Source organism: Saccopteryx leptura, chromosome 3 (genome assembly GCF_036850995.1).
Source record: "Saccopteryx leptura isolate mSacLep1 chromosome 3, mSacLep1_pri_phased_curated, whole genome shotgun sequence".
Taxonomy (NCBI): domain Eukaryota; kingdom Metazoa; phylum Chordata; class Mammalia; order Chiroptera; family Emballonuridae; genus Saccopteryx; species Saccopteryx leptura.
Genome location: NC_089505.1, coordinates 308,117,755 through 308,133,699, shown reverse-complemented (window position 1 = coordinate 308,133,699; position 15,945 = coordinate 308,117,755). Strand labels below are relative to the sequence as shown.

The 15,945-nt window shown below is 41.8% G+C and overlaps 1 protein-coding gene across 1 annotated transcript in view; it reads right to left on the bottom strand.

Moving 5' to 3' along the window:
- Positions 1-14,195, bottom strand: part of ARFGEF1 (ADP ribosylation factor guanine nucleotide exchange factor 1) — a 126,031-nt gene extending 111,836 nt beyond the window's left edge. The window contains exon 1 of the mRNA XM_066378928.1: positions 13,524-14,195. Within this exon, the coding sequence (XP_066235025.1) occupies positions 13,524-13,647 (124 nt within the window). The 5' untranslated portion in view covers positions 13,648-14,195. The remainder of the gene's footprint in view (positions 1-13,523) is intronic.
- Between the last annotated feature and the right edge of the window lie 1,750 nt (positions 14,196-15,945).

Below are 15,945 nucleotides of genomic sequence, written 5' to 3'. Positions count from 1 at the left end.
AGAAGAAGAAAAAAAAGATCAAGAATGATACTATCATACCAACTCTAGCCAAAGACTAAAGAAAAACTGTACCTGTAGTGAAGTAGGGTAGCTGGACTTATGATCGCATCTCATGGGAGTAAGGCAGGACAAGTGACCCTGAGCTTTCCCCACTAAGGTGATGTCAGTGGAGCTGAATGGGCAGTTAAACTTCCAAACCCATGAGCATCAAAGAGGAAAAATGAAATGGTGTTAGTTAGTAAGCAGACCTCTTTCCCCATAGGGGTAGAGTCTGCAAGGCCCAGCCAGGAGAAACTGAACTCCAACCCCCAACCCAGCAGCAACTAGGCAGTTCAAGTAGGCCCTTTGCTTTTATCTACCCTGATGATAACAGGACCCAGCAAGGATCTGAATATTCACTCCTGCCTGGACCTGTGTACTATACCTAAACAGAGTGACTATTTGCAAAATGTATATGAAAAATTAAAATATCTCACAACATAAAACCAAAATATCCAGGATACAACTGAAAATAATGCCAGGAAAATCTCAATTTAGTGAGCAAAGATGCCAACTCCAAGCTGACATAGATACAGAATCACCTAACAAGGACTTTAAAGCAGCCATCAAAAAGAGAAAAATACCTCAATGAAACCTGAAACAAATAGTCATCAAAGATCTAAAGACCAAAAGAAAAAATTTTCCATAAGTTTTTTTTTTTGCTTAATCCCTCCTCGCCCAGTCCCTCACCCCAATAGTTGTCAGCCTGCTATCTATGAGTCTGTCTCTATTCTGCTTGTTCATTAGATTTCACATGATTGAAACCATGTCTCTCATCTTTCTCTGATTGACTTATTTCATTTAGAATAATGCCCTTCTGGTCTATCCACGCTCTCGCAAAAATTAAGATTTTCTTTTTTTATAGGCAAGTAGTATTCCATTGTGTAAATGTACCACTGCTTTTTTATCAACTCATCTACTGATGAACATCTGGGATGGTTCCAAAACTTGGCTATTGTATATAATGCTGCAATTAACAAGAGGGCATATATTCTTTCAAATTAGTACTTTAAGTTTCTTCAGATAGATTCCCAGAAGTAGCATCACTGGGTTATAAGGCAGTTCTATTTTTAATTTTTTTGAGGTAATTCCACACTACTTTCCACAGGAGCTACACCAATGTGCATTCCCACCAACAGTGCAAAAAGTTCCCTTTTTTCCCCATCCTCACCAACACTTGTGACATGTGTGAAGTGATATCTCATTGTGGTTCTAATTTACATTTCTCTGATGACCAGTGACATAGAGCATCTTTTCAATTTCTATTAGCCATCTGTATGTCCTCTTTGAAGAAGTGTCTGGTCAGGTCCTTCACCCAGTTTTTAATTGGATTTTTTTTTCTTTTGGTGTTGAGTTGTATGAGTTTTTTTAAAAATAAATACTAGATATTAATTCATGGGACTTATTATTGCTGAGTATCTTCTCCCAATCAGTAGGTTGTGTTTTTATTTTGTTGGTTTCTTTTACTGCCCAAAAACTTTTTAGTCTGATGTAGTTCCATATTAATTTCTCCAATATATCTTGCTCAAGGAGATATATCAGAAAAAAAAAACTGCTACAAAAATGTCAAGATTTTATTATGTTTTCTTCTAAAAGTTTTATGATTTTGAGTCACACATTTAAGTCTTTAATCCTTTTTGAGCTTATTCTTGTATAAGGTGTAAGAAGGTGGTCTATAGTTTCATTTTTTGCACATTACCTGTCCAGTTTTCACAACACCATTTATTGAATCGACTATACTCCATTGTATGTTTTTGCCTCCTCTGGCAAATAGCAATTGCCCATAAAGGCATGGTTTGATTTCTGGGCTCGCTATTGTAGTCCACTGATCTTTATGTCTGTCTTGATGCCAGTTCCATGCTGTCTTGATTACTATGGCCTTGTACTATAGTTTGATGTCAGGTAGCGTGATTCTCCAACTTTGTTCCTCTTTTTCAAGATGGATCTTGCTATTTGGGGTCTTTTGTGGTTCCATATAATTTTTTAAAATGTTTGTTCTAGTTCTGTGAAATGTGCCATTGGTATCTTATCAGGAATTGTGCTGAATCTATAGCTTGCTTTGAGTAGCATGGATATTTTAATGATGTTAATTCTTCTTGTCCATGAATATGGTACATGCTTCCACTTATTTGTGTCTTCAATTACTTTCTTCAGTCTTTTTTTTTTTACATCTTTGGTTAAATTTATTCCTAGGTGTTTTCTTGTTTACATATATATTTATTTTTCTTAAGTGAGAGCGGGAAGGCAGGGAGACAGACTCTCAAATGCACCTGGACCAGGATCCACCCAGCAAGCCCCCTACCCAGTGATGCTCATCTATCTGGGGCATTGCTCTGTTGCTTGGCAACCAAGTTACTTTAGTGCCTGAGGTGAGGCCATAGAGCCATCCTCAGCACCTGGGACCAACTTGCTCCAACTGAGCCATAGCTGCAGGAGGGGAAGAGAGAGGTAAAGAGAAGGGGGGGGGGGGAGGAGAAGAAGGATAGAGATGCTGATAGTCGCTTTTCCTGTGTGCCCTGACTGGAAATCAAACCCAGGCCATTCACACACCAGGCTGACGCTCTATCACTGCGCCAAACAGCCAGGCCTCTAATGCAATAGTACATAGGATTGTTCTTATTTTCTCTTCTGATGGTTCATTATTGGTGTATAAAAATGCCACTGATTTGTGGAAATTTATTTTGTATACTGCTACTGTACTTAACTCATTTATCATTCCTAGTAGTTTTTGGTGGAATTTTTAGGGTTCTCTATATATAATATCATGTAATCTGCAAATAATGACAGTTTACTTCTCCCTTTCCAATTTGGATGTCTTTTGTTTCTCCATCTTGTTTGACTATTGTGGCTATGACTTCCAATACTATGTTAAACAGAGTGAGGTTAGCAGATCTCCTGTGAGGGGGCGGCACCAGTCAGGTTCACAGGAAAAGTGGGGGAAATGGGCCCTGTCCCAAAGCCATATAATTTCATCACTGACACCCCAAGTATGTTCAGACCTCTATACTCTAGCCTAGGCAGCTGACTCTCGTAGGGATATAGGGAGCCCTGAGGGTGGGGCTATTCCATCCTCCAGGCTAATGATATATGGAAGGGAGTGCTCCACCCAAGAGGGAAGGCATCTTCAATGTGGGAGAGTGATTCAGCACAAGTATCATGACAGCTATCTCTTCAGCTCTCTCCCCAAAGCCACAAACCCCCGTCTGTCCTCATCCAACTCTAGTGCACTCTGTCTTTGACCTCACCAGGGCCCAGTGTGAATGGCTGCACAAAAGATTTTGTGAATTGGCCCCTTTAAGAAGGCACCTATGTCTCTAGCAGACTCCTGTCTCATCCTAGAGAACAGAATCCCTGATTTTTACAGCCAGATGTTATGTGGGCACCTCTTCCTGGCTCTGGTGCTCTGGCCTAAGGAGCCTGGCTTGGGGTTGAGAACACCATACTTCTCAGAGGGAACCTTTGCAGCTGAGGTTATCTCTATGGAATCTCAGCTGCCAACAGTGGGAGTGGGGCCTGCCCTTTTAACTTTTCTGTCCTTCCTACCAGTCTTCTTAGTTAGAGGACTTCTCTTCAACTAGTCTTCATTTGCTTATTCAGGTTGACTATTCTATATTTCAGCTTAATTCCAGTTTGGTCCTGGGAGGAGGTGAGTGTAACATCCACCTGCTCTGCTGCCATCTTAGATCTTCCAACCTTTATCTTAACAGTGTCTTCCTTTCTACAGAGTCCCTTCTTTTTCTTTTTGTAATTTTTTACTTGTTAACAGTTTTCTGTCTAAGTGTTCAGGTTAGAATGGTTGCATTTAACCAAAAAATGTTCATATTTCAACTCTGCCAATCACAAGCTCTAAACCTCAATTTCTTCATCTGCAAAATGCAGATAATAATAGCACCTAAGCAAATAGGATTTCTTTATGGACTAACTGATATAAGGCCAATAAAGTATTTCACTGGCACAGAACTTGGCAAAATGATAAATTTGGTTTTCCCCCCTCCTACTATTGTCTTAGAAATTAAATAACTTTTATAAAATATATCTGTTCATGTATGCATATATGTGTAGAATAAAGTCTGGACAATTACCTCAAAAAGTTAACAATGTCTCAATGAAATAACACTTCATATTAACCAAGGTGGCTTAAATAAATAAGAGACAATAACAAATGTTGCCTGACAAGGAATTTATGGGAAATCCTGATATACTGCTGGTGGGAATGCAAAATGGTGCAATCACTCTGGAAAACAACTTAGTATCTCAAAAATTTGAACATAGGCTTGGCTAGGTAGCTCAGCAGGTTAGAGCATCATCCCATTAACATCAAGGTTGAGGGTTCAATCCCATCAGGGCACAAATGGCAATCAGCCAATGAGTGCATAAATGGGTAGAACAACAAATCAATGTTTCTCTTTCCCATCCTCTAAATTCAATAAATAAAAAATTTAAAAATATTTTAACATAAATTTATTGCACGACCCAACAATTCCACTCCTAGGTATCTATACAAAAGAGAATTAAAAAAAAAATTAGATCCATATAAAGACTTACACACAAATATTCAAAGCATTATTCATTCAGCCCAAATGTAACCAACTGATAAATAAGCAGAATGTGGTACCTCCAACCTATGAAATACTATTTAGCAATAAAAAGTAAAATATTGACACATGAACCTTAAAAACAGTATTCTGAGTGAAAGAAGTCAGACATGAAAGGTCACATATGTATGACTGCACTTATATTAAATGTCCAGAAAAGGCAATCTAGACACAGGAAGTAAATTACTAGATGCCTAGAGCTGGGGTTGGCAACAGGGATTAACTGTAAATGGGCACTAGGGATCTTACTGGGGTGATAGAAATGTCTAAAACTGGATTATGGTGATAGTTGCATAACTCAATGAATTTATTAAAAATTGCTACATTTTAAATGGGCAGATTTTATAGTATGTAAATTATACCTCAATAAAGTTGGGTTTTTGTTTTTTTTTTGTATTTTTCTGAAGTTGGAAACGGGGAGGCAGTCAGACAGACTCCCGCATGCACCCGACTGGGATCCACCCAGCATGCCCACCAGGGGGCGATGCTCTGCCCATCCAGGGCGTTGCTCTGTTGCATCCAGAGCCATTCTAGTACCTGAGGCAGAGGCCATAAGGCCATCCTCAGGGCCCGGACCAATTTTGCTCCAATGGAGCCTTGGCTGAGGGAGGGGAAGAGAGAGACAGAGAGGAAGGAGAGGAGGAAGGGTGGAGAAGCAGATGGGCGCCTCTCCTGTGTGCCCTGGCCGGGAATCGAACCCGAGACTCCTGCACGCCAGGCCGATGCTCTACCACTGAGCCAACCGGCCAGGGCTTTAAAGTTGTTTTTTTATAAAGTTAAAAATGGTTATCTCTAGTTAATAGTGTCATGATTGATTTTCTCCGGTTTTTCTTTTCAAATGGTTTGAAAAAATATTTATTTAAAAAAATTAAACTGCTAAGTTTATTGGACTTGTATATCCTTAAAAGTAAGCAGACTGAGTAATGTTATAGGGATACTCCTCTGAATAAAGTGGTTGGCCTTCATACCTCCTTTGTCAATTTATGTTTTTACTGATCATTTCATTTCTTAGCAAGGTTCTGGATAGATAAGGGTTATTAACAATTAAGTAAAGTCTCATTGCATACTTTTGCAGATTCAATATTGAGAGACAAAAAATAATTGTCCCACATGGAGTTTTCTAAGGATACTGCCAGATGAATTGTGATATGAAGTATTTTAAACACTGTTCCTACAACCTTTCCTAAATGAGAAGATAACACAGGCTATATAGATTAATGCAGTTATAGCAAGTCTAAATTGAAGCAAAACAAAAATATAAAAAATAAACACAAAACTTTGGAATATTTGGACCCATGTCTTGTCTTCAAAGAAGTTTTTCAAGAGATTCATGCACAATAAAAACTCACAAGAACCACTTTTGAGGTTTATGAAACAGAGACCAGCCAAAGTCAGCATTTGATTGTTTAAGCATATACAGGCATACTTGTAGATACTGTAGGTTTGGTTCCAGACCACTACAATGTAAAGTGAGTCACATGAACTTTTTGGTTTCCCAATGCATATAAAATTTATGTTTACACTGTACTGTAGTCTATTAAGTGATCAACAGCATTATATCTAAAAGCACAATGCATATACAATAATTTAAAAATACTGTATTGCTAAAAAATGCTAACTTTCATCAAGTCATAATCTTTTCAATAACTTGTGTGATGCAGGATTGCCACAAACCTTCAATTAGTAAAAAATGCAGTATTTGCAAAGCACAATAAATCAAAGCCCAATAAAACTGTATCCTCTATAAATGTAAGCTCAAATACATCATATTGGTTTTCTAGGCCTGCCTTAACAAATTACCACAAACTTGATGGCTTAAAACAGAAATCCGCTCTCAGTTCTGGAGGCCAGAAGTCTGAATTCAAGGTGTAGAAGGGCCATACAACTTCTAAAGGCTCCAGAAAAGAATCTTTCCTGACTCTTCCTAGCTTCTGGAGATTCCTGGAGTTCCTTGACTTAGGGCAACATAATTAATCTCTGCCTCCATTTTCACATGGCCTTCTTCACTTGTGTGTCTCTATTTATAAGGACACCAGTCTTTGGATTTAGGAAATCCAAAATGGATTTCACCTAGAGATTCTTACTAATTACATCTACAAAGATCCTATCTCAGCAAGGGACCAGGCCAGTTGTGGGCTAATTAAAACTATGTGAAAGGCTTGTTCTCTGAAGGAAAAAAGTAAAACAAAAAAAAACCCTGCTAACTCAATTTTGAAATTTTGTGCATTCTACAGGGAAAATACCCTATAATGTCATAATCAGAAAGTTCTATCATTGAAAAATTCTAAAACACATGTAAAAAGGTGGATGAAAATAATATATAAACTTATTTCCCAAAGATCATTTCTCTCCTAGTGTCCCTCAACAACACAGTGAATGCCCTCTCTGGCAACCCTGTATAGCTCTGGCTACACAAGACTGATGTCAACCAACCAACCCATCACCAAATCCTGTAGACTCGTTTAAAACATATTACAGTGCAGCCAATCTCCCTCCCACCACCTGCAGCCTAGTCTAAATCTTCTGTGGTCAAAGTAAGCCTTTTAAAATGTAAATCTGCTATTTCACTCCCCTGAACAAAATTCTCCAGTGGCTTTCATCACAGATACGATACAATCCGAAGTCACCCTCCTCTCCTACCACTTCTCTTCCCACTCTCCCCCAGCCACACAGGCCTCCTTTCAACCTGGAATGTACCGAGCACATACCCATCTTGCCATTCCCTGTTTATTTCATCCAGGCATCAGAAAGGCTGAATCTTTCTTCTGTCATTTCTCCACTAAAGTGTCACCTCACAGAAAGGCCTTTCCAGACCACCCTATCTAGAGTTGCATCCCCAGTCATTCTCTCTTTACCCTCATGAACTATTTCTTCAAATAATAACACTCTGATCATATATATTTGTTTTTTACTGTAAGCCCCAGTCTAGTAGAAAGTGAGTCCCATGAAAGCATGTTTGGTTCACTGCTATATTCCCAGTGCTGAAGCAGTCTCTGGCACATACTGTTCAGGTCAAGAACTATCTGAAAGAAGAATATACCTAATTGGGAATGGCAGCAACAATTTATTCATGGATTTGCCCTTTTCCAATATCTCCTCCTCCATTCTGTAAAAACAAATACTTTCCCCAATTATTTTCCACTTACAATACACTTTTATCCTGCTTTTTTGTTGTTGTTGTTGTTGTTGTTTTACAGAGACAGAGAGAAAGTCAGAGAGAGGGATAGATAGGAACAGACAGACAGTAATGGTGAGAGATGAGAAGCATCAATCATTAGTTTTTCGTTGCGACACCTTAGTTGTTCATTGATTGCTTTCTCATATGTGCCTTGACCGCCGGCCTTCAGCAGACAGAGTAACCCCTTGCTCGAGCCAGCGACCTTGGGTCCAAACTGGTGAGCTTTTGTTCAAACCAGATGAGCCCGCGCTCAAACTGGAGACCTCGGGGTTTCAAACCTGGGTCCTTGGCATCCCAGTCCAACGCTCTATCCACTGCGCCACCGCCTGTCAGGCACTTTTATCCTGCTTTGAAAAACAATTACCAACAGGCATTTCTCTACAAGTTAAACATCACTGGAAGAGACAATCAATTGCCTGCCAATAGAAAGATGGAAAAGAAAGAGCTAGCAAAAATTCCTCTGGTCTTGATGCCACTCTTTCCAGCTGCTCCTTATTTCTGATTTTCTTCTCTTTCCCACACTGTCAACAGTTTTCGCAAAACACGGTACCTCTTTTGGAGAATCCTCTTCTCCGTAGTTAGGGTGATTTTATCTACTTTGCTTTTCTTCCCCTTTAATAGTATCCCACAGTAAATTCCAAGGAACAATGTTTCCTAAGGGTGCTAATAGAATTAACAGACACCAAAATAAATTTAGGAAGACTTCATTAGCAAAACTGAGCAAGTTTCTTTCTTAAAGCACTGTTCAAAATCCTAACTATGTTAATATGTGTTGTAAATCTCCACAATGGAAAGAGTATACACTGTAACTCAAACTTATTTTTTTCAACTCAAACTTAACAAAATCGTCTTTTCAGTCATTGCATTCACTACATTCTTCTTTCCCAGCTATCTCAGAAATTCCAGCAGCCTGGCTTACTGAAAATACCTTTTACTTTAGATATCAAGAAATGTTTAAAAGACTTGCTAATGGATTTAAATTATAATTAAAATGTTCAAAGTCAGCAGGGTATTATTTGGGAGTAAGTCATTTTTTTGTAAATGGTAGTGTGACAAAAATAAAATTACCAAAAGTAGCATAAAACTGGGGCCACAAGCATTCAAGTAATTTCCCCTCCATCCATATATCCCCCCCTTTTTTTCTTTTTCTTTTCTTTTTTTTTTTATATATTTTTCTGAAGCTAGAAACGGGGAGAGACAGTCAGACAGACTCCCGCATGCGCCTGACCGGGATCCACCCGGCACGCCCACCAGGGGGCGATGCTCTGTCCCTCCAGGGCGTCACTCTGCCGGACCAGAGCCACTCTAGCGCCTGGGGCAGAGGCCAAGGAGCCATCCCCAGCGCCCGGGCCATCTTTGCTCCAATGGAGCCTTGGCTGCGGGAGGGGAAGAGAGAGACAGAGAGGAAGGAGAGGGGGAGGGGTGGAGAAGATGGATGCTTTTCCTGTGTGCCCTGGCCGGGAATCGAACCCGGGACTTCTGCACGCCAGGCCGACGCTCTACCACTGAGCCAACCGGCCAGGGCTCTTTTCTTTTTTTTTAAAGTGAGAGGAGGGGAGGCAGAGACAGACTCCCATATGCATCCCAACCATGATTCACCTGGCAACTCCACTAGGGAACGATGCTCTGCCCATCTGGGGGCCTTGCTCCACTGCAACCAGAGCCATTTTTTAGCGCCTCAGTGCCCAAGGCTAACTCACACTAATCGAGCTATGGCTGCAGGAGGAGAAGAGAGAGACGCAAGGGGGAGGAGTGGAGAAGCAGATGGGTGCTTCTCCTGTGTTCCCTGACTGGGAATCGAACCCAGGACTTCCACACGCTGGGCCAATGCTCTACCACTGAGCAAACCAGCCAGGACCCATGTATTCCCTCTTTATAACCCCACTAACTAAATTAAGGGTGGGACTGGAGGGGCAGAAGAAAATTAATTCTGTAAATTTTCACCTAAATATTATATTTACATTCTGGGGATGATTATAATTAGAGGTTATACCCTCATATATATTAATAAGAAAACTAAATCAGTAGGATCATTTTAGAATATGATGAAAAACAAATTCCCAACCCTGTCTAACACAAAAATTACTTACCTAACAATTCCTCTTTTTCTCCATCATTCTCCCAAACTTCTGCAGGGACTCCATCCTTATCACTGCCCCTGCATGCTTCCCTTACCCCTTTCATTCCTACTGTGTATCAGTGCAGCTTACACCCATGACCTTGTTCATCCTAACATTTGCAGAGTATCTTCACAGATATCTAATGTGAGAAGCAGAAGTTGAACTAGTCATACCCATAACATACCGTTTCCCCGAAAATAAGAAAATAGCTCAATTTTTTTCAAGCTTAGAAATATAAGGCCTCCCCTGAAAATAAGACCTAGCGTGTCTTTAAGAGCCAAAATTAATATAAGACACTGTCTTATTTTGGGGGAAACAGGGTAAAAGAAACTCCTAAAACTTAGAGGCCTGATTGGAATATGGCCCAACTGCACCCTCCCCATGAGGCAAACAATACTATCATCAAGCCAGACCCCCCAACAATCCTGAATTCTTTGAAACTAAAAATAGCTCTGCTGTTGTCTCATCTGCCAGCAGAAGTCCAGACTATTTTTAAGTTGAGATTCTAGAGAGCAAGAATAGTTCAGGCTAAGCTAGGCCTCACTGCAGAGTTCAGTCAGCATACACTGCAGAGCTGTATGGGGCAGGTACCAAGAGAGGGCAACCTGGAGCTGTTCTTGGACTTTGGGGCTTCTCCCTGTTTGTAACAATGTAGGTGTGAGGGCTTCTCTCCTGTTTTGCTTTTAACCATTCCTTCAAGTCTGACATGTAAGATAATTTGATAAAAGTTTTAAATAATCTGCATACCTATTATAGCTTTTATTATTTTACTTTTTGTGAAAATAAAAGTTCCTTTAGTGTACTGAAGAGTGGATTTTGTTTTAGTAAGTAAAATCTCCCCTAATCTAGATAAAATTTCCTAAAAGCTATACATTAACAAAATAGTTTTCTTAAGAATATGCAATAAACTGTAATTTCAGAAGTATTACTTAGAGAAAATCTTTTATAATTGGCCTTTATATTAAAAGATAACTGAATTAATTTTGAATACCAGTGCTCTGAAATCTAATCACATGCCAATAAAATGATTTCAAAACAAGAGGACTAAAGTTTGACATTCTAAATATTTCCTTGTTTACTGACCATCACCCTTCAGCTCCACAGTAGGTGCTCAATAAATACTGGGGGTGGGGAGGGGAGATGAACGCAGGCAGGTATATTTGGAAGGATTATGACAATACCCACTTCTGTACTTTCACCACCCAACCCCTACTCACTAAAAATCTCGAGGGCAGGGATGACCAAAGCAGGGCATTCCAGTTTACTTTCCTATCCTACTTAACAGCCACAAAGATTATCAAAAGACCAAGTGGGCCTGGCCCAGGTCCCAATAATGAAAAGAAAAGGAGAAGTCTATAATATATAGTTTTCAGGGACAAAATATATTTGGGGATACCTTCATATTGCAAAACAGTATATTTTCTGCAAAGATAAAACAGGTTATCCCTATCAATTTATGTTGGGTGATAATGTAGATATGGATGCCTAAAAGGAAAAAAAAAATTCACTAGAGATTAACTACTGCAAGGCTGCTAAATGAGTTTTGTAGGAGGCTAACTGTAACTGTTATGAAATGTGAGAAAAAACCCTTATACATCTCAAGTAAAGAAAGTACTCTGGTTCCTAGCCCCTGCCTGGGTAGTCAAATTTCTCATAAGCTTCTGCCAACTATATGAAAGAAAAAAATCCTGGAAAAATATGAAATAGACAATCCTGGTATAGGCTGCACACACCACTGCCCAGTAGTTCCTCTGTCTAGAAATGGCAAGAATCAAACTATCAGCCCTCTAAAGATGCCAATCAAGAGTGGTAGAAATAGTTACTACATAACTTAACAGAGCAGTGGCCCTGTATTCATGGTGCATGATAGAGAATATAAATTTATAATCATTAAGTTCAATACTCTAATTTTACAAAGAAGGAAGTTAAGGACCAGGGATTTGACGATTCTACAAAACATCACTGGTATAACCCAAGGTCCCAGATTCTACTTCTAGTAAGCTCTTTATTTAAACACACTTATCTTAGCAATTTGGAGAGGAAGAAAAAATATATATATACACACACATACAAGACATTCCATTTCTTCACTGTGACACAATTAAGTACATTAAAAATATTTTAACATGAAAAATCTGGTCTCAAAAAATCAAATTTTAATTTGAATCTCAAGTGCTTTAACCTGCAAGTTATTCACAAACCTATATATAATGATTCTTTTTAAAATTCTAAAAATCACTCCTGCCCTCATCATACCCCAATAATTATTCCTTTCAAGACCTAGTATAAATTCAACTTTTGCCAATGTCTTGTAAATTTTGTACATCTTCTCATACAGCTCATTTTTCCTTAGATGCAAGAATAACAAAAAGGTGAACTGATCAATGAGAAGCCAAAAAACTAAAGTCCACTATACTACGAATTCAAAAAAAATATTAATGAAATTTCTTTGGTAATGTTTTCCAAGCACCACTTTAAAGTATCTAAAGGAGGTGGCAGTACAGCTTACAATACCAAATTAAAAAGCTATTTAGTTAATAAGTATAAAGCAAAGTTGTTTTTAAACTGCTTTGACCCTTTAATTTTGCGCATTTAAGTTACTCTGGATTTCTTCGCCATCAAGAACGCTTTTATTCCAAAGCCCATTTAACAAGCTTCATTTTCTCGTCAATTTGATCTAGTCTATTTCCAATGCTATGAAATAAAGCAGAAGCATTAGAAATTCATCTTTGTGTTAAACGTCCTAGAGTCTCTCCTCAAACGATTTCGTCTTTGATGGATGCAACAGATTTGTGTGTCCCCCTCCCTCCGTGACAAATCTTCATCTGCCTGTCCTTGCTCTAAATATTGTTTGGATTTACCCTGCTATGGGCTTCATTACACCAGAGCTCATCCGTCTGAAATCACAATTCAAGCCCGAGAGCAGCTGCCAGAGTCTAGACATGTGGTTGGTGGGTGTCATTGTCTTTTTCTTTTCCCCATTTCAAACCTTCCCTTTTTTGTCATTAAAGCCAGCTTACCTAAACGTCCTTTATTTCGCCGCCCTCACATCGCCGCCACCCCCCACCCCTTAACCTCTGGTCTTGTTCTTCCAGGTCAACCCAGTCAAATACAACATTACTCTGTTTTTCCTGTGGTGGAGGCGGAGAAATGTCAGAACCGGGTGCACCTCTCGCAAGCCCCTTCTCAAGACTGTCAACAAGGGAACAACTTCAGCCTAGCTCCCCAAAGTACCACGTCTAACAACAAAGTTACTGATATTTCCGTGCCCAGTCTTGACAAACTGAGCTCCACCTGAATTTCCAGGCTAATAAACAACTCATCTTCCGCTTCATCACAAAGGGCGATATCCTGGCCGCACCGCGCGGTCCACCCACGGAACCCTCTCAGACTGCCCGGCGGTGCCGAGCCCCACCGCGTTCTGAGCCCGCACGCTGCCCTCCCTCCTCCGCCCTGCCCTACAGGCGGCCGAGTTGCTGTCAACTCCAGCCGGCGGCAGAGAGGGCTGCGGGGCTCCCTGAGGTGGGAGCCCCGGACCAGGGGAGCCCCCGGGGCGCCCGCCCCAACCCCAGGCCTCCCCCCCGCGCTCACCTAACGCCACCTCGCATGCTTTGCGCAGCTGGGAGTGATGCGCCTTCTTCACTTCCTTGTCAGCCAGAATCTTCTCCAGGGCCCGCGTCAGGAACATGTTCTTCGTCTTCTTCCCCTCATACATGGACGCGGAGGAGGAGGCTGCGGCTCGTCCGACCCGCGGCTCCCAGCGGCTGGACGAGAGGAGGGAGGAGGAGAAGAGAAAGGCGAGGGGGTGGAGGTGGCTGAGAGGAGGCGTGGAGGGCAGCGGCGGGAGCAGGAAGGGGCGGGCGGACCAGCTGCGCTGCCCGCAGGGGCCAGGCGGTCTCTGCTGCCCCCCGAGAGGCCGCCCCTGGAGGGCCGCGCCGGCGGGACCTCCCCGTTTCCCGGCCCAGGGGTCGCTTCCCAACCACTCCTCTCACTCGCCCCTCCGGCCCGGGGGTGACGAGGAGCCCAGCTCGGGCAGCCCTCGGTCTGGAGCCAACGAGCGAGACGGCGGGGGCTCAGAGGCCCGACGAGAGCAAGGCTGTCCTGGTTACTGTGGGGATGAGCGCCCGCCGTGATCGTGGACCGGCCTCCATCACCGCCGACCTGCCCCGGCCGCCATGTTGGAAGGAAACGACGCGTCACGCAGCGGCCAAACGGCTGCAGAGGAGGAAGCGGCTGCGGTGGCAAGCGTTGCCTGCCCAGAGCGGCCAGCGCTGGGAGGCAGAGGGCGGAGGGCTGCGCGGGAGGAGCGCCGGAGCGCTACGGCGGCCTGGCTGGGCCTCGCCGCCTCCCGCGTTCTCCTGCAGGGCGGCGTGGGGTGGGTGTGGCGCGCCGCGGGCGTCCTGCAGCGGCGGCGCACCGGGCGCCTTGAGCCCCTTGAGGTGGGACTTGAAGGTCCCGGGGACCCCTGCTCTCACCGGTGAGCAAGACTCCCGGCTACACTGCATCCACTTCTCCGACTTTCCGGAGATCCCGCTCGTGGGAGCGCAGCTTCCTCCGCTCCAGGGGTCGCAGAAACACCCGCATGGCCCATTCTCTCCGCAGTCTCCACCTGCCCCGCGCTAAATTTTGTTACCAGCAGCCTGGAACTGCTCATCCAGAACTGTGTCGTCGGACTATGTCAGGAAGGATTCTCTCTTGGGAAGAGTGAACTGAAGTCAATTTGAGAAGGATTCCGGAATGTTTCACTTTCCCATCTCTGTGGAATAAATCGGTACACACTAGATTGCAGATCCCTTCTGAGTTAAGCCTAAAGTTAGGCGAACAGGTCTTCTGATGGATGAGGTCCCTAAGAGCTCCGTGTAGTTGTGCCTTTAATATTAAAATTCGGTCCAGGATATGAAAAAGCTTTTCCATTCTGAAACCGGTGAAGTGCAGATTACCACAGACACACACGTGACCGTGTGTCTGCTTTTGGTACCAAAGAATAATTCAAATTTATTTTATTCAGAGCAGAAAGTTATAAAGAATACCGTAAATTATATGCAAAGAATTTACTTGGTAAACTAGGAACACTTTTTAAGTTCAAAGCGCCTTTGTCGTTCTGTCAACACTGGGTCCCAAATTGTTAGAAAATGCCCCTTGCTGTGCCCATCTACTCAGTCTCCCTGACTATGGACTTGTCCTAATATAACCATTTAAACCCAAGAATGGAAAAGCTGTGAAGTGATATGATCTCAGACAAGCAAAAAACAAACAAAATAAAAACCTCTCAGGAAATTAAAAATGGAAACTTTGAAGCTAACCCTGAATTAAAGTACATAATGAGATCAATTTTTAAAACTATTGTCCTAAGAAATTCATTAATTTCATTTTAAAGACTTTTTTCTAGATTACCAGAAGTTAAGAGATTCAGTACACTACAGCAGACATAATATTGATTTCTATGTATAGACTCAGATTATAAAATTTTTGAGAACAAGCTCCATTTCTAATTTGTCTTTGTTTCTTGATAATGCCAGAGTTGTGCCAAGTACTATTGAAGGGGCTAGCTGATCACCAAATCTACTTCCTCTTCTCCCTCAGTACAAAGGTACATTGTGTTCCCCAGTCACCCTTGCAGTTAGGTATAGCACAACCATCCAGATTTAGCTCATTAAAAAAAAAAATCACGAGCAAATTTCCATGCTTTTCCCCCCTTTTATGCTCACATACTGAAGAAGGCAGGGCTCTAAATTAGGAGTCTGGACTCTACCACTTAGAGTAGAGCCACCCACCCATTGGGAAAATTCGTTTTAGACAACAAAGTAAACTCTTCAGTTATATTTAGCAGCTAGCTTTATCCTAAACAATACACAGTATCCGTTAACAAATATGGAGATTTCTGCACTTAAAAGAGCTCAGAGTCTACTAGTGCATAGCACATATAACAAGCTGTAATCAATCATTGTCTGCATACTTGCTTATTGGTTGGTATGTATTTCTCTCATAAAGTCCTCATTTGTCTATTCACTTC